This window comes from Hyperolius riggenbachi, chromosome 4, assembly GCF_040937935.1.
Source record: "Hyperolius riggenbachi isolate aHypRig1 chromosome 4, aHypRig1.pri, whole genome shotgun sequence".
NCBI classification, from domain to species: Eukaryota; Metazoa; Chordata; class Amphibia; order Anura; family Hyperoliidae; genus Hyperolius; species Hyperolius riggenbachi.
This window is the reverse complement of record NC_090649.1, coordinates 64,764,376-64,784,432: the sequence shown is the minus strand read 5'-3', so window position 1 is coordinate 64,784,432 and position 20,057 is coordinate 64,764,376. Positions and strand designations below refer to the sequence as shown.

The window sequence follows — 20,057 nt, the reverse complement described above, 5'->3', positions numbered from 1 at the left end:
TATGAATGCTTGAATGGTGGGGGTGTGAGTAACCCCATTTATCACTGACTGCAGCCAATTGAATTCATTTTATATTGAGTGGGCGCAAATCTACCTGTTTACATTTTTTAGTTTTATTTACATTTACTCAGGAGTGGATTTGCTGCCTACTAAAAATAAAGCAATGGATAATATTATGAACAGATTTGAAATAAGTACTGATTTGTGGAAATATCGAGAAGATCGATTAAATAGAATCGAGACATTTTTTCAACAGCATGAGACAAAACAGAAAACTGCTTTTAGAGATCATGATTTTATTAAATTTAACAGCCGTAGATTAGAGAAATTATTGACTCAAGAAACGAAAAATATGTGGGAGATTTTTGCATTAGAAAAGTATAAGGAACAAGGGAAATGTCCCCCTGGATTGGTGGTTTCAAAAATATTGGCATTTGATCTTCAGTCAGAGGAGGTTCAAGCAAACTGGGAGAGAATGTTTAGATCTTTTTCAATGCAGGTTATGGAGTTTATAACAGAAGTAAGAAAAATGCAAATTATTAATCAGAGTGAGGAAGTGAGAAATTTATACAGTAAACTTGAACCTTTTGCTGAAAATGAAATGTTTAAAGAATTGGAAAAAAGTATACAAGCACGTCTGGTGAAGATGGAGGAGGATATTATGTATAGAAAATTAAAGAAATTTAATAGAGATGAGGTCAATTGTGATGATTTAAAAGTTTTAGGGGATATGGTTAGTAATGATGTAGTGGAGGAAGGGGTTGGGGTAGAAGAAAGTGACTTAGATGTGATTAGTCTTGCTACCCTGGATGAGTATGTGGTACCACAAGAATGTGTATCAGAGGGTAAGAAAGATGGAGGAGAGGGGTGGGAGGTGATAGAGGAGAGGGAGGAGGGAGGGGGATGTGATTTGAAGTTAGGGAAAGGTGGGAAGGAACAGGAAGGGGAGAAGATAGAGGGGAAAGATGAATTCATTTTGGAGGAGGAAAGAGAGAATGAAATCACTTCCGCACCAGATTTTGAGACACCAAAAAAGACACTAAAAAAGGTGCCAATACCAATAGAGGCAGAAGTTGTTATTCAAATCCCAACACATAATCGATTTGATCCATTAACGAGGTTGTCTGATGCGCCACGACGTCCTAAGAAATTTATTGATTATAGGACTGTGTTGGACCAAAAGAGAAATGAGAGAATTGAGGACGAAAGAGAGAGGGATAGGATGAGATTACGATCACATCAGAAGAAAGATAGGAATCAAAAGAATATAAGTAATAATAATAAAATCACCAATCATTTTTTAGTCAAAGAGGGAAGAAGAAGTATAGGGGAAGTAGGGGAAAAGGTCATTCCCGTAAGAAAGAAAAAAGTTTAGAAACTGGTATGAATCCAGGAGAAATAAACGAGGGGATATTTAATATAAGTGAGAAGAAGCTTACCTGTGCAGAAGTGTCAGTTCTTAAAAAAGGTTTAAAATTTGCTCCAACGAATAAATTTAATAAATTTGATGCCTTTATTGGTATAAAAAAATATATGAGACAATTATGTTTGAAAAAATACTTTATTAAAAAACCCCCAGCCCAAATAGTAGAAAGAGATGACCCCTTTCTTCATACTAAACTACAAAACAAATCAAAATTTAATCCAGTCCATGAGATGAGCGACTCAATGACCACATTTGAAACAATGGTATTAAATGATATTAGAAAGATAAAAATAAAAAAACATTCTAACTTGTCCGCACAAGAACGCAGAGCCATAAAAAGTCTACGAGAAGATCCCAATATTATTGTCCGACCAGCTGACAAAGGAGGGGGGGTGGTTATCCAGAATATCAATGATTATAATAAGGAAGCAGAACGTCAACTGAAAGATGAAAGAACCTATTTGAGGCTGAAAAAAGATCCCTGTATACAATTTCAAAAAGAGTTAGAGATATTGGTAAGAAAAGGAGAAGAGAGAGGGATTGTTAACAAAAAAGAATCTCTTTATATTCTACAAAAGAATCCCAGACTACCGGTGTATTATCACCTTCCAAAAATACACAAAAATGTCAGGGATCCACCCGGGAGACCGATTATCTCCGGGATTGGATCCTTGACTGCAAATTTATCTGAATATATTGATACATTTTTGCAAAAAGTTGTGGTTCAAACACAGTCCTATGTCAAGGATACGGGACACATCCTGCAAATACTAAAGGAAATAGAGTGGCAAGAAGGAGACATATTGTGTGTAGCGGACATTAGTTCATTATACACGATAATAGATCATGAGAAAGGGGTTGAGGCGGTTTCCTATTTTTTGGAAAGATATGGGAATGTCCCTGAGGACCAGGTGGATTTTATTAAGGAATCAATTTTATACATTTTGACTCACAATTATTTTATTTATGGGTCTGATTATTATCTACAGAGGGTCGGGACAGCTATGGGGACGAGGTTCGCACCGGGGTTCGCCAATCTGTATATGGCCTATTGGGAGGAGTTTGTCCTGAGGGGCCCGGGGGGCCCCGGTGCGGACCTCGTCCTGTGGCGGAGGTTCATAGACGATATGTTTTTTATTTGGAGGGGAGGTGAGGACAAGTTGCGTATATTTTTAGATTGGTTAAACGTAAAGAGTGAGTACAATTTGGTCTTTACGAGTGAATTTAGTACCAACCAGGTTAATTTTTTAGATTTAACTATTTTTATTCAAGAAGGGGGAATCAAAACAAAGACATTTTTTAAGAAGGTGGATACTAATAGTTATATTTTTATGGACAGCTGTCACATGTTGAAATGGCTAACGAACATTCCAAAGAATCAATTCACTCGTATTAGGCGGAATTGTACTGACCTAGAGGACTTCGATTTGCAGGCAGACATCTTAAAGGATAGGTTTTTAGAAAAAAAGTATGAGGAAGAACTAGTTGCACATGCCTTAAAGGAAGTAAGAAATTGTCCTAGAGAAAGGGTACTAGAAAGCAGAAGGAAAGAAGATTTCACTCCACCATTAAGCATTAAAATGCAATATAACCAACAGTCTAGAGATATCAAGAGGGTGGTGGATAAATATTGGGGTATTCTCCAACAGGATAGGACCCTAAATGGGATTTTAACCGAAAAACCAAGGTTTACATTTTGTAAAGCAAATAATCTGAAAAATATGATTGCACCAACTGTTGTTGAAACCAAGAGAGTAAAGAAACAGAAAGGGTCTTTTAGGAGGTGTGGTTTTTGTGTTCCATGCAAAAGCACCAAGTACAATGCACCAATAAAACAATTTAGATCAGCAGTGACCCAGGAAGAATTTGATATTTATGGTAATTTAAACTGTAACAGCAAAGGTGTAATATATATCATAGAATGCGGTTGCAATAAGCAATACGTGGGAAGAACAAAAAGGAAACTCTCATCTAGAATTGGAGAGCATGTGAACAGTATTAAAAAAAGAAATAAAAAATTGCCACTAAGCAAACATTTCTGGGAATGTCATGGGGGAAGCCTGCAGACTTTTAGATTCTATGCAATTCAAACTGTCGAGAAAGATTGGAGGGGAGGAGACTTTATTCAAAACATGTCAAGAAAAGAAACCAATTGGATTTATATATTGAACAGTTTGGCTCCGCTGGGATTGAATTTAGATGTGGAACTGTTCGCTTTTACATAAGGAATGTTCTTATATGTTTTCATGCAGATCTATGGAGAAAAACACACTGCAGGCATTTGTAGCAATAGCATAGAGACAGGGGTGGAGCTATGATATAAAAAGAGCTGAGAAGCAAACGAGAACACGCCCTGAGGAAGGTAGGCGTATCCTACCGAAACTAGTCGGCATTGGGTTGTCAGAGTGGTGACGTCACCTCTACAGTTCCAGATTGAATCTGAGGAACGATTTTTCAGCAAAGTGCTTAACATCCGCGGCAGACGTCAGGTTAACACGGGAGCCACCGGCCGGGGCTCATGCTGCCAGAAGACATAGCGGAACCGTAAGCATAAAGGAATCAGTTATCTACCCCTTAAGCTGCGTGAGTTATTTGAACTGTCCTTTGGACCCGCAGCACGCTATTTTGCTTGAATGTTATGCAAAGAAATGGATTGAAAAGTCTGCAGGACGTTATCTGTTTTTGAAAAGTTTTGAAAAGTTCTGCTTTTGTAAAGTTCTGCAGGACGCTATTTGTTTCTAGAGGTCTGTGCAAATGCAATCTGCCTATATAAAATCCTGCAAGATCTAATTTGCATACCAAGGAATGCGGAATTAGCCAGGACATTATCTGTTTTTGAAAAGTTCTGCTTTTGTAAAGTTCTGCAGGACGCTATTTGTTTCTAGAGGTCTGTGCAAATGCAATCTGCTTATACAAAATCCTGCAAGATCTAATTTGCATACCAAGGAATGCGGAATTAGCCACTTTACTCCTGGTGGATGTATATGAAATTGTATGCCTAAAGCTTTGCAAGACGAGATCCAAGCTATTTAACATGAACTTTTTCCTGTTGGATTTATGAATTATACCTTTGTGAGCTCACAGGACGTTATGTTTATTTTTATTTTATTGATTTTTGAACAAGAAAGGCTATTATTGCCATTTTTAAGGTGCAAAAACACTTTTTAACATTGGAAAGGTGCTATAGGGATTGGTGTAATTTTATGCTAGAAAACGAAGTTTACTCAGCGAATCAATCTATAGGTATATGTTGTGGCGTGTGCCAGACTGTTTACCATAGGGAGGTGGGACTGAGAAAGTTGGCTAGTGTTTGCTTGCATATTAATGTAATATATGAATTTGAATTTATGAATTGAATAAAACTGTATATGTGATGGTATATATAGGCGCATGAGTGATTTTTAAAACTTTATTAAACTATGCTTATTAACACCAAGGGGGGTCTAGGGGTTAGGAATAGTTATAGGGAGCGTTCTGTGTGAGAGTACAGTTAGGTATAATTGCAATAAAATACCTGTAATATCTACAATCTTATTAGTATGCTTATTACAAGTGTAAATATTGTTTTTTCATATAGACGGTATTTTGCCATTTTATTAGCGTTAATTCAACATATTTAGCACTAGATTTTCAATTATAACATAGAAACAAAAAATATTGTTTTACATAAATTTCGGCTATATCCCGCACCCTTTTTTCCAGACGCCCTTTTTGCATGGACGCGAAAGAAGGACAATTGGACCTAGTTCGGGGAAAAACAGATGGGGACGATTGTTAATAGACAATAAATACATACAATGGTACAAAAGATGACGGACGTAACAACATAGGACAAAGCTGTACAAGGAAGATGGTACAATGTACATGATCATGCGATTTTGGGCTGGTTAGGTAGGCCCAGTAATACAAGTATGAAGCGGTCATAGGAAAGGAGCACAATGATTGGGGCACACGATCATGTAGAATACACTAGGGAAGGGAGGACCCTGCCAAGGGCTTACAGTCTAAGAGGAGGGGAGGTGGACCCCGTCCGTAGGGCCGCTGAATAAGTAATCAGTAGAAAGTTACTGTGTGATAAGGGGTTAAAAAACGGATCTGAGGGCAATCTGGGGGATCCGTGCTGAAAAACTGAATGCAGGATTCGGATTTGCAGGGTTTCCACGGACCCTGATCGCTCCCGGATACACGGGGGGTTAGTGAAGGGCAATGAAAAAACGGATCACCCTCTACACAGGCTATTCTTGCACACAGAAACGGAGGGAAATCCGCATTGCCTACTGCCCTTCACATCACATAAATAGATGTCCCCCAGGTAGCCTGAGGGAGTAGCGGCCAGGACGGGAAGTAACGGGCCCAGTGGTGGGGTCGCCCTGCTCCCCCTTCAGCTATGTGCGGCAAAATTAAAGAGCGAGCAAGAGGGAAGTATAATTACCTTTCTTCCTTTGCTCCTCGCATGACTTCTGGCAATTCCGCCTTCTAGAGGGCGGCACTGCAGGAAGACACAGTGAGCCAAGGAAGAAAGGTAATTACTTCCCTATCGCTCGCTGCTGCTCGCTGGCAGCTACCCCCTCAGGCATCCATTTTATTTTTTTTTTTTTTGGGGGGGGGGGGCAAAAAACGCAAACGGATCAGAAACGTATGCTGAAAAAGGGCAGCGCGGATCTGTTTGCGTTCTGGTTTCTGAAAAACGGAGCCCGGACCACAGACCATGTTCTGCAACTAGGTCTAGTGTGAACCGACCCTTATACTTTAATTAATTGATTTTGTAAAAATACAGTAATGGTTTTAAGGCCAGATGCTTTTGGAAAAGTGATATGTTACCTCAATGAATGTTTTGTGAGGTTTATTCATGTCGATCTGATGTATGTTTCCGATTATGGGCAATGGTCGGGGTCCAGGTGGGAAATTCTTGTACTTGTCTTTCTTCTGACTGCTGTATACATTGGCCAAGAAAAGGATGACAATAACAGATAGAAGAATAGTCACCGGATCAATGGCCAACATATCTTCTGTAGTATCTACAGAAAAAAATATTATAAATAAAATTAGATGGTTGAAGTCAAGTAAAAAGTAAAACTATGATTATAGGCCACCTGACCCGAGCAAAGCTACCTGAGGTAAGTACAGAGGTGCTTAAAGGACAACTGTACTGAGAGGTATGTGGAGGCTGCCATATTTACTGTATTTCCTTTTAAGCAATACCAGTTGCCTGGCTGTCCTGCTGATCCTCTGCCTCTAATACTTTTTGCCATAGACCCAGAACAAGCATGCAGCAGATCAGGTGTTTCTGACATTACTGTCAGGGCTGCAGGCAACTAGTATTGTTTTAGAAATGTCATATTATTGTCTATAACCGTATTTTATCTTTTTTCTTCATGTAATATAATCAGAGAATATTGTTTATAACAATGAAAACAAAAATATATGTACAATCGTAATCATTTTATAATATTGTCTAAAATCATATTTTTTATTTTCTTCATGTAATACAATCTGAAAATATCATTTATAACATTGAAAATGAAAATATATGTACATTCGTAGTAACTATAGTAAAACATTGGTAAATAGTAACAATATTTTACTACAGCTAAGCCTAACCCTACTCTAACACAGAATCCTCCCTCTACCTAACCCTAACCATAAGAAACCCCTGGTGACGCCCAGAGGCGGGACAAGGTCCTTCAGCACCCAAGGCTGAGACACTAAAATGCGCCCCTCCATCCCTCCCACCCCAGCCTTCACACACTGATTGCTATTAGACTAATAGGTGCCACAGGGCCCCCAACATCCCCAACACCTTAATATCTAGTTATCTGGCTTGCAGTCACTGCTATGTGTCCCCTTTTCTTATTTCTTTCTGCTTCAAACACAATTGGGAATGACAGCTGAATGAATTGTGCGCCCCCCTCCTACACTGCGCCCCGAGGCTGGAGCCTCTCCAGCCTCTGCCTCGGTCCGGCCCTGGTGACGCCTAACCTTAATACCCCCCTTGTGGTGCCTAACCCTAATACCCTCCTGGTCAGTGGCATAGCAATAGGGGGTACATAGGTTGCAACCACATCGGGGCCCTTGGGCTAGAGGGGCCCACCCTCAACCATAGTGTTAGCTCTTCATTGGTCCTGTGCTGATAATAATCACTTCTATAGATGCTTTGAATAGTAGTGATGATTAGCACACTGTTATCCATCCCCTTCTTGCACCTCTGACACTGTGGTTGTACTTGGCTGGTTTTGGTGTGTTATATGAACTGTTATGTATAGAGTGCTTGAAGGGCCCCAGTGTAAACCTTGCACTGGGGCCCACAGCTTCTTAGCTATGCTACTGCCCCTGGTGGTGCATAACCCTAAGACTCCCCTGGTGGTGCCTAACACTAGGACCCCCCTGGTGGTGCTTAACCCTAAGACTCCCCTGGTGGTGCCTAACCCTAAGACTCCCCGATGGTGCCTAACCCTAGGACCCACCTGGTGCTGCCTAACCCTAAGACCTGGTGGTGCCTAACGAGATTCCCCTGGTGGAGGTTAACCCTAAGACTCCCATATCGTTTATCTTGATATTTTTTAAATTTCTTTTTAAACTTTACGTAGATAAACACAATAACGATGGTAACTTAAGAATGTTTGTAAACGTTACTATTCACCGGGCGCCCGTCAAATGGTATTTAGCATGAAAGTCAATGGCGGCACCCAAATTTTCCACTTGCCTCCTGCGTCCAAATTTCCTGCTTCCCACACATACCTGCATAGCAAAGACATTCCTACATACTGTACTTACAGCAAAGTGAGATGAAGAAGGTACTTACTGTGTCACACTGCTAGGGCTGAACTGAAAGCAAACCAGAGGCTTATCTCTTCTGTGCTTCTGCTATACATCAATTGCTTTTATCTGCTTGCACAAATAATGGCCTTGAAACTTTTCAATGTATAACCATTGCACCGCCCAGTAATACATGAGAAAATAATACAGACTGCTTTACAATGACAACTCAACTTTCAAGTTTTTGAATCCTGCTTCTGATTAAGTATAATATGTAGGCAAATGGGTGGCTCAACCAAATGTATACTTTTAGGGCACGTCCACTCATTGGGCCTGTACTTTAAATGCCTTTTTTCATCTCATTTTCTTTTCTTTTGTGCTTGTTTTTGTGAATCTATTTACTATCTATGACCCCCAACCATTGCTGCTGGTCCAGGAGGAGTAACGTCCCTATGTCACGCGTTTTGGAAACCCTATTTTGTGTTGTTTTGTGTACAACAGAAAATAATGCCTATATATATATATATATATATATATATATATATATATATATATATATATATATATATATATATATAATGCCTTGCTCTTTTATTACCAGCAGCACCACACCAAACTAAGGACGGTCATGTCTGCCAGCAATGGGCATAGCGCTTAACAACAAATTGAGGATGTGCTTTTAAAATCTTGCTAATCAAAAACATAGTTAATTGTATTCAGAACTGGCTTGGGACTATTATAAAGCAGAACTCCACTGCCTTTCACCAAAATATACTATTGTGTCTGGCTATAAATGTAATCCAAAACATATGTAGCCTGGAAATTGGTCAATCCGAAGAGGCATTGTGCCTGATCCAATTCACGTCTTCTCTTAAAGGACACATCCGAGCAAATATAAAAAATAAGATCTATTTACATGGGGATTCCTCCAGCCCCCGGCAGCCTACCTGTCCCTGACCGCAGCTCCGGAGTCCCTGGATCCCCTCTGTAGCAGATGCCAACCTCGTAGGTCGGCATCTACTGGGCCTCCGCAAACAGAACACACGGCTGTGCCGCTCGTGACCGCTCTCCCGTAGTCGAGGGCATTCTGCGCAGGTGCAGTACTTGTGTGCCTGCGCAGAACGCTCCAGGCTACGAGTGCAATCACGAGCAACGCGGCCACGTGTTCACGCAGGCACAGTAGATGCCGACCTGGTGAGGTTGGCATCTGCTACGGAGGTGATCTAGGGACACCGGAGCTGCAGCAAGGGACAGGTAGGCTGCCAGAGGCTGGAGGAAGCCCCAAGGTAAGTACATCTCTTTTTTTAATTTGCTTGGACACGTCCTTTAAAGGAAACCTGGAGTGAGAGTTATATGGCAGATGCCTAAACTCAGAACATCCTCTCTGCTCTAAACGATACTCAACAGCATAATAACCTAAAAAAAAAATAATTATTTATTACAGCTGATACAAATCCTAAAACAAAAATCCCCAGTGTTTCTACTTCCTGCTATCATTGAAGCAGACATATTGCTAACATCCTTTGTCATCTAAGTGTATCTGCCATCTCTTCCATGGCAGTCAGGTGATACAGTGGGGATATCAAATTACAACTTGTGATTAGACACAAATAAGGGGGAATTAGACAGGTTAAACTCTCTAAATGCATACAGAGTGCATTTCTCTATGTTTCCTTCTGCATTGTGCAAGAGTTCAGGTTCACTTTAAGCAATACCAGTTGCCTGGCTATCCTCCTGATGATCCTCTGCCTCTAATACTTTTAGCCGTAGACCCTGAACAAGCATGCAGCAGATCTGGTGTTTCTGACATTATTGTCAGATCTGACAAGATTAGCCGCATGCTTGTTTCTGGATCTGATTTAGACGCTACAGCAGCCAAATAGATCAGCCGGGCTGCCAGGCACGGCATTGTTTAAAGGGAACCAGAGACGAAGCACCCTTGTGTAGCTTACCATATATATCAGTAAGAAAATTAGAGAAAACACTTACCATGCTCTCTGTTTCATCCTGGCTGCTAAAAGTGTCTGTTATCAGCTGTGATAAGAATCCCGGACTGAGCATTCAGTCTGGCTTTGCAGGGAATAATTATAGCTGAGTCATTATAGCAGAGCCACAAGGGGGCAGGCTTGGGCTTGAAAAGACACCAGAGAAGACAGACTCAGCTATAATCTTTCTGTAGCAAAGCTAGACTGAGTGCTCAGTCAGGGATTCTTATCAGAGGCGATAACAGTCAGATTAAACAGAGAACAATGAAACAAAGAGCAGATTAGGTACATGAGGGTGCTTCATCTCTGGTTCTCTTTAAAAGAAAACAAAGATGGCAGCCTCCATATTTCTTCCACTTTAGGTTTCCTTTAAGTTTTCTTCTAGGTGATATTTTTACATAATAAACGAAATGCCTTTTAAGGCAACAACAAGCAAGAAAATACTGAACACCTGACAGTACTTATACGTAGGGATGGACGGAAATGTTGATTTCCAATTCTAGAGAAATTCCAATTGCCACAAAAAATTACCAATTCTGCAGTGTTTGGAATTTCTGATACCGATTTCTGTGGAAAGGGTTTTCTATTCTAATTTTTGTTAATAAAGTTATGTCATTTTTTAAAAAAATTGGATTTGTGCAATACGCTATTTTTTTTTTTTATGTCCACTATTGTGCGAACTTCCTTGATACACTACCGATTTCTCTGATTAGCCAAAAAACTTCCTAATCAGAAGCATTGGGGCAATCACAAATCACAGGCTGTAGAATTTTTCCTGGGAAATTTGAATACTGCATACATTGGTAAACTTGGTAAAACTCTGTAACATCCGAGCTCTGTGATTGGTCTAACATTTTTGTGCTATTCCTATTTTCCTCCACATTCTCTGATTGGTCCATATCATGCAGTCAGTCATCCTTCTTGCAAGCACAGTATGCAAATGAGTTGGTTGTTCAGTTGGTTGGTGCGTGGAAAATAGTGCAATCGCTTGATCATGCGGTCGGTCATGTCATGGAGTTGGTCGCGCACTTTGTTTGAAGTGTATATGAGCCTTTACTCTCAATACAAGGTTTTACTGTAATTGAAAAATGCATTACAGATCTTTAGAAAACAAACAACAACATAGGCTAAATCTGTTTTACATGTGAAAAACGCAGAGTGAACTCGCTGTATTACCATGTAAACAAATCCTGCTTCTTACCTTTATTCTACAAGCATGAGGTTACTGTATCTGATAACATATTACTCCACCTCTCCACTAATGACAGTTACTGTCCACCTTTCCTCTAGTGGTTTAACGTGTCACCTTCTCCCTACAGGAGTTGCATAATCTCCCTGGTATGCGCTGAGTCAGGATAACACAGCCTGTACTGTGCAGCGTAGAAGATAACATGGGAAAAATCTAAGAAGGAAAGAAAAAAAAAAATATTCACCATCCATATATACTATATCTATAATTTTCAGATATAAACAGTCAGGTCTGGTTCTAGGTGAAATGGAGCCCTGGGGCAAAAAAAAAAAAAAAAAAAAAAAAAGGGGTCCCCTAGATCAGTGTTTCTCAACATTTTATTGGTATGTACCCCTTTTAAAACCCTGTACTCACCAAGTACCCCCTAACATAGTAAACATTATCACAAGTACCCTGTAAGGCTTGACAGGTTATGTCTCCAATCAGTCTGTATGCCCCAATCTATTACTGTGGCTTTGAGCCCGGCCCACGTCTTCACCTATAGACAAGCCCCCGCATGAACAGGACACGTTATTTGTCTCCTGACTACGGTTACATCCAGGTCTTAACGTGCAAGGCATACAGACTGAAGTAGAGAGGATAATAACCCACCAGAACCCCAATGAGGTTAGTAACAGTTCAATAGTTCATTAGCATTACACAGGGTTATTACCTTGGTTCTGGAGGATGAGGCTCTCAGCGTCGATTGTCAGTAATGACAGATGTATCAGGAACAAGCAGTGAAGGTTCCAGATATTAAGAGAGAGTTCATGCAAAGTCCACATGCAAGGTTATTTCATAGGTAATATATGATCCAGGTTTTGAGAGAGTTCATGCAAGATCCACATGCAAGGTTATTCAACAGGTAATGGATGAACCAGGTAATATATGAGGGAGTTCATATGAAATATGCATGCAAGGTTATTCATTCCTGGCAAGGATTAGTTCAGGTATACTTAACGTCCAGACCAGGTAGCATGCAAGAATATCCAGTAAACAGGCAATGGTCGGTCCAGGCGGCAGACAAGAGTATCCAGTCACAGGCAGAGGTCGTTCCAGGCAGCAGACAAGAGTATCCAGAAACAGGCAAAGGTCGGTCCAGACGGCAGGCAAGGGTATCCAGTAAACCGGCAGAGGTCAGTCCAGGCAGCAGGCAAGAGTTTCCAGGAAGCAAAGCAAGGGTTAATAATAACAGCAAACAAGGATAGTCAAATACAAGCCAAGAGTCAAGATCCAGTAATCTAACTAGTGAGTGCGCACCCAGCAACTAGCCACAGCTATGCTTATTATGGGCGATGACTGGGAGCACTCTGCAGGTTTAACTACAGCTTTCATCCAATCAGTGGCTGGCCACTCACCGCACATCCAATCATACAGCAGTACACCTACCTAGGTGTCAGCTGTAACGTCAGCTGACACCACGCTGTCAGCTGACCAGAGTCAGCTGACTAGTGTTTACATCTGCGGAGGGCATACTGGGAACATGCCCTCCACCTATCAGAATGTGTGGCTTGTGTCTGAGCAGCAGCGTCATCAGCGGGGAACAAGCGCCGAGACTCAGAATCGACGGATTCTGCCCGGGTCTCAGCGGAACTATCACTAGCAACAGGCAGGTTCTTTTTATACCCCTTGACAAATACTGTATATATTTAATCCTAGTACATGATAATTGGTTCTAATCTAAATTTCCAAGCATTTGCTATTGCTTTCAATTAGCTAAAACACTAATTTGGTACTGTTTAAATAAGATTTATTATATTATAAAACTACAAATTTGTTATTCTAAGGTTCATTATATCAAGCCTGAGTACCCCCTGGAACCATGAGAAGTACCCCCTGGGGTACGCGTACCACACATTGAGAACCTAGGCCCTAGATGACACTTAACGTGCCATTTCCAGTCCCACTCCCTACCCCCTGGTCACTTTAGGGGTTTACATGCAGGCTTCAAGTCAGTCCCAAAAGAAGCTGGCAAAAACTATAAATAAGGTCTTTTGGAAAAAAAATTTTTTTTACTTGTACCCACTTTAACATATGTCGCAATTTTGGTAGCAATAGCATGTATGGGGCCTTTCAATTCACCGCCAAGGTCGGCACAAAAATACATGTAAATTACGTGCAAATTCATGAGTAATTACGAGTGATTCTGCAAAGTCAATTGCATTATGAATTTGTAATTACATACAGGTGTAATTGCAAACATGTACACGTAATTTCACATAATCGTAGTTAGGAGATTACGATCATCACTAATGTAGGGCCCCTTTATCAAGGCAATGTTTGCTCGGAGGCAGGGACGGATCTAGTCGGGGGGGGGGGGGGGGGCAGGCAGGTCTCTTGCCCCAGGCGCAGTTTGTTGAATTCTTAAAAAGGCGGCAACATTTGGATGGGGAATTGCAATTTAGGTGCCAAAACCTGACCTTTAGGCGCCAAAACTTGACCTTGCCCCAGGTGCAACTTTGTCTAGATCCGTCCCTACTCGGAGGCAACAATCTGTATGCTGCTTTTTAGAAATTCTTGTAGAGGAAGTGGGAGTCAGGTTCCTCTGGACACTCACATGCAGCAATGTGTATTCCTCTGGGATCAGCAGCAATTCGTCATGCACTTTGTTCTTGTTAAATTTGAGTTTGTTAAAGAAATTAACAACAAATACAAGGTAAACATAGTCAGAAAAAGTCTATAGTTAAGAGCAGTAGGTTTTAAATAGCACAACGATATGCCGCCATGTCAAAAACACCAAACCATAGACCTTGAGTCTACCTTCAATGTAGAAGAAAAGGAGAAAGGAGAGCAGAGAAAGTAAAAAGAAAAAGAAACGAGAAGGAGAGAAAGAACCACCCACAAAAAAATCCCAGAAAGAGGGAGGTAGGAAAGGAAAATAGAACGGGACAGAACCAAAAAGAGAGAAGAAATGGATCCTCAAGTAAAGAAACAGCTGACACTGATAAACTAAAGGCATCACAGTTTAACGGATATAACACCAGAAAACGAGCACGGAAGTCATTAACAACAAAAGCATAACATGGAGAAATGGGAGTGCCATGCAGGGAAAGAGGGCTGAGGCAGAGGCGAGAGAGGCTGCAGCTTCAGGGCGCAGTGTAGGATGGGGCGCACAACTCACTCAGCTATCATTCCCATATTGTGTTTGAATGCAAATAGAAATAATAAAAGGGGATACAGGGCAGTATAACAGGATATAAGCCCGACGAAGGCTGCAAGGCCGAAAGCTTGCTTATTTTTATTCATTTTTAGTTAGCCAATAAATGGTATCATCCTGATTTAAAACTTCAGGGCAGTAACTGCAAGCCAGATAACTAGAGATTAAGGTGTTGGGGGGGGGGGGGGGGGGGGGGGCTCTTAGTCTAATAACAATCAGTGTGTGATGGCTGGGATGGGAGGGATAAAGGGGCGCACTTTGATGTCTCAGCCTTGGGTGTAGGAGGACCTCAGCCCAGCTCTGCGGGTCAGTATAGAATGACTCAGTCCAGGGGCGTAACTAGAAATCACTGGGCCCCCCTGCGAAAATGAGGATGGGGCCCCCCCATAGGCGCCAAAAAATCGTAATGGGGCAGCGTTTCACTATGAAATGATCCTAATGCAGCAATGTTTTACAAGAAATTAATCGTAAAATGGGCAGCATTTCACCATAAAATAATCGTAAAGTGGGCAGCATTTCACCAAAAATTAATCATAAATTGGGCAGCATTTCACCAGAAATTAATCATAAATTGGGCAGCATTTCATCAGAAATTAATCGTAAATTGGGTAGCATTTCACCAGAAATTAATTGCAAATTTGGCAGCATTTCCCTATAAAATAATCGTAAAGTGAGCAGCATTTCCCCATAAAATAATCGTAAAGTGGGCAGCATTTTACCATAAAATAATCGTAAAATGGGAAGCAGTCACCATAAAATAATCATAATGTGGGCAGCAGTCATCAGAAAATAATCATAATGTGGGCAGCAGTCACCAGAAAATAATCGTAAAGTGGGCAGCAGTCACCAGAAAATCGCAATGTGGGCAGCAGTCACCAGAAAATAATCGTAAAGTGGGCAGCAGTCACCAGAAAATCGCAATGTGGGCAGCAGTCACCAGAAAATAATCGTAAAGTGGGCAGCAGTCACCAGAAAATCGCAATGTGGGCAGCAGTCACCAGAAAATTGCAATGTGGGCAGCAGTCACCAGAAAATCGTAATGTGGGCAGCAGACACCAGAAAATAGCAATGTGGGCAGCAGGCACCAGAAAATAGCAATGTGGGCAGCAGACACCAGAAAATAGCAATGTGGGCAGCAGGCACCAGAAAATCGCAATGTGGGCAGTAGACACCAGAAAATAGAAAGATGGGCAGCAGGCACCAGAAAATCACAATGTGGGCAGCAGTCACCAGAAAATCGTAATGTGGGCAGCAGACACCAGAAAATAGCAATGTGGGCAGCAGGCACCAGAAAATCGCAATGTGGGCAGCAGACACCAGAAAATAGAAATATGGGCAGCAGGCACCAGAAAATCACAATGTGGGCAGCAGTTACCAGAAAATTGTAATGTGGGCAGCAGGCACCAGAAAATAGAAATGTGGGCAGCAGTTACCAAAAAAAAACAAAAAACAATTTCACCTGTGAAAAAAAAACAATTCACTCACCTGACAGAAGTCTCCTCTCCCGGCATCTGGCTCACAGCTCCCCGACGATCCTACTGCAGTAGTGTTGTCCAGATCATGAACGATTCGGATCTTTGATCCGAATCTATTTTGTGAGTCGAATCATGCGAATCATCAAAATGAGTGATTCATATCGCAAAAGGGGCGGGGCCAGGAGCGACACGCCCTCTCTCAGCGGGCAGCGGGGTCCTGGAAGCAGAGCTGAGATGGATCGCTCTGTTGGATGGGAGCCAGCCTTGCAGGGAGACAGGTAGATGAGAGAGAGGGTACATGGGTGCCACTGCCAGGTATGTGTAGAGCACACATACTGGCTGCAATGTGCTGCTCATTATAGGCTGTCTGTTCCGTAGTTGTGCACAGTGAACACATTGAAAGCTTTTGGCTCAGCTCAGCACAGCTCAGTAACTTTGCAGGCACTGTGATTGCAGGGCAATATGATCCTCCTGCACTGCTCTAAACAGCTGCACTTCACTTCTGGGAATGCTTTGGGGAATGCTTTCTTTCACTGTGCGACGTTTGCATTCAAAGTACACAGATGAGCATATAGGTAAAATATATGTAAATCATATGATTGCAGCATGTGGGTATTGTGTGCAAGCAAACATTTCTGCTCTCTGCTCGTCCCTCCTCCCTTCTCTGTCCACTCCCTGCCCTCTGTCCATCTTCTCCCTTTCTCTGTGTGTCCACCCCCCCCCCCCCCTCCCCTTCTCCTGTCCACAGCAGGGAAAGACCTGTCCTGCTATTCATTTCATCCCCGAATGCTTCGGTAGTAAAATGTTCCGAGATTCGGATCAAAGATCCGGATCTTTTCAATGATCCGATTCGAATCATCCGGATCATTGAAAAGATCCGAACTTACCATCTCTATGCTGCAGCACATCTCCCATGCTGACAGGCAGAGTGCAGCCCTACATAAATAGTCTCCAGTGCAGGGCTTCGGCAGCCATCTTGCCGTAGCCCTGCTCTGCCTCCTGGGAGACTGCGGGGCTGCGGGCAATGAACTGGCCCGGCGTCTATTAGACGCCGCAGCCAGTTCCACACCTAGCTGGGGGGTCCCACAATCGAGGGACAGCGCTTCCCCCACACACGACTGGTGGGCCCCAGAGCGGCCCCGGGCCCCCCTGCAGCCGATGGGGTTGCATCCCCAGTAGGTACGCCACTGACTCAGTCTAGGGTGTTTAGAGCTCCAAATTAAGTGGATATTCAAAGTTCTGAGAGATTTCTAGTAAGAGGTAGGTAACTGGACTGGTGTGATCTGGAAAATATATAAAAATTTGGGGAGAATATCCATTTTCAGAATGTTAATTTTGCCAAACCAGGACAGGGGGAGTGTCGACCATTCCCGCATATTCTTCCTTGTTTTATCTATAATTGGCAAGAAATTGAGGGAGTACAAAAAGGAGAGGCAGCAGGGATCTGCACCCCCAGATAGGTGATAGAGCTGGACTGCCACAGTTCACTATGGTGGCGACGAGATTTGGAGGACTGAAAGCTGCCTCTGAGTGCTGGGAGATCGGGCTGGGGAAGAGCTGGAGGAGCCATGAGGATGAAAGCGGTGAAGGGCTTTAGGGATGTTCCCTGTATAGGTATCAGAGCCCCTGTCTAGCGAGCCCTGGTGGAGTCTTGTCGCCTATCCGCATCTGGTTGGCGGGGGTCCGCGGACCTAGCTGGAGTCGGTAGGCCAGAGGAGCTACATTTACTGTGAGGCCCTTCACCTCTGTCATGGCTTTGGAGGCCATGGGAGTGCTTAAAGGGGCTCTTGAAGTAAAGCTTTCTGATGTTCGGGAGCTACCTTTATTGTGTCTGCCCCCATGATCGGAGAGGTCAGTTTCATGGTGGGAAGCCTTGCTCAGGGTCGGAAGCTGCTCCTTGTTGCGCGCTCTGGTACACACCACCATCTTGGAAAACTGGACTGGCCTGCTCTCGGAGCGGTATCAAAGTACGCCTGGATCCTGCCCTGCTTCTCCATCGGAGGGTGCCCTGAGGGTGAGAGCTTCTTCTTGTGGGTCATATGCGTCCCGGGTCTCAGCTGGCCACCTGCAAAACAGCGAGGTCTCTAGGGAATGGCCAACGGATCAGTGAATAATGGCGCACAGCGCCTATGCATAAAAATGGTGCCGCATTAAAAAGATACGCTTATCGCTATTTATCAATAGTACTGCATAATAATGGCGCACAGGAAAAAAAGAGGAAAAACGGCACACAGTAACATTATTTATCAACAGCGCCATTCATATGCCAAACAGCAGACATTATTGCACACAGTAACGTTATTTAACAATAGCTAACCTACATAAGCCAAACTGCAGATGTTATTTAACTGCAAAACGGTGAATGGATTTAATGTAACACTGTCAAGGTTAGGGTTAGGCACTACCAGGGGAGATTTAGGGTTAGGCACCACCAGGGGGTTGGTAGGGTTAGGCACCACCAGGGGGTTGGTTAGGGTTAGGCACCACCAGGGAAGTCGTTAGGGTTAGGCACCACTGGGGGGGGGGGGTGTCTAGGGGTTAGGTACAGAGTTAAATAACGATAAGGCTTTAACATTAAATAGCAATAAGCAACAAACAGATTAGCGGCAACACCGTGCTCCATTATTTGCAGGCGCCATTTTCAGATGGATCCATGGCCGAAGCTCCGAAACTTTGCTTCCTCACTCGGCCATCACAAGCCATGCCCCCCATGCACTTTGTTCTACGTGTGTAGGAGCCTTTACTCTCAATATAAGGTTTCACTGTAATTGAAAACAAACACAGAGTGAACTCTCTGTATTACCATGTAAACAAATCCTGCTTCTTACCTTTATTCTACAAGCATGAGGTTACTGTATCTGATAACATTCAACTCCACCCCTCCACTAATGACATTCATTGTCCACCTTTCCTCTAGTGATAGTAACAGTCTCACCTTCTCCCTACTGGAGTTGCATAATCTCCCTGGTATGTGCTCAGTCAGGATAACAGAACCTGTACTCTGTATTGTGCATAGAAGATTACATGGGAGAAAAAAAGGAAAAAAAAAAACAAAACCTCCACCATTTAGCATATCTATAATCTTCAGATATACCATACAGTACAGGATCTTCTCAAAAAATTAGCATATTGTGATAAAGTTTATTATTTTCTGTAATGTACTGATAAACATTAGACTTTCATATATTTTAGATTCAAATACACACAACTGAAGTAGTTCAAGCCTTTTATTGTTTTAATATTGATGATTTTGGCATACAGCTCATGAAAACCCAAATTTCCTATCTCAAAAAATTAGTATATTTCATCCGACCAATAAAAGAAAAGTGTTTTTAAAACAAAAAAAGTCAACCTTCAAATAATTATGTTCAGTTATGCACTCAATACTTGGTCAGGAATCCTTTTGCAGAAATGACTGCTTTAATGCGGCGTGGCATGGAGGCAATCAGCCTGTGGCACTGCTCAGGTGTTATGGAGGCCCAGGATGCTTCGATAGCAGTTTTAAGCTCATCCAGAGTGTTGGGTCTTGCATCTCTCAACTTTCTCTTCACAATATCCCACAGATTCTCTATGGGGTTCAGGTCAGGAGAGTTGGCAGGCCAATTGAGCACAGTAATACCATGGTCAATAAACCATTCACCAGGGGTTTTGGCACTGTGAGCAGGTGCCAGGTCGTGCTGAAAAATGAAATCTTCATCTCCATAAAGCTTTTCAGCAGATGGAAGCATGAAGTGCTCCAAAATCTCCTGATAGCTAGCTGCATTGACCCTGCCCTTGATAAAACACAGTGGACCAACACCAGCAGCTGACAAGGCACCACAGACCATCACTGACTGTGGGTACTTGACACTGGACTTCAGGCATTTTGGCATTTCCCTCTACCCAGTCTTCCTCCAGACTCTAGCACCTTGATTTCCGAATGACATGCAAAAGTTGCTTTCATCCGAAAAAAGTACTTTGGACCACTGAGCAACAGTTAAGTGCTGCTTCTCTGTAGCCCAGGTCAGGCGCTTCTGTCGCTCTTTCTGGT

At 42.5% G+C, this 20,057-nt stretch overlaps 1 protein-coding gene across 1 annotated transcript in view; it reads right to left on the bottom strand.

Annotated features, from left to right (window-relative positions):
• The window catches only part of LOC137571254 (cytochrome P450 2K6-like), a 90,939-nt gene extending 84,501 nt beyond the window's left edge, over positions 1–6,438 (bottom strand). The window contains exon 1 of the mRNA XM_068280130.1: positions 6,248–6,438. Within this exon, the coding sequence (XP_068136231.1) occupies positions 6,248–6,430 (183 nt within the window). The 5' untranslated portion in view covers positions 6,431–6,438. The remainder of the gene's footprint in view (positions 1–6,247) is intronic.
• Positions 6,439–20,057: the final 13,619 nt, after the last annotated feature.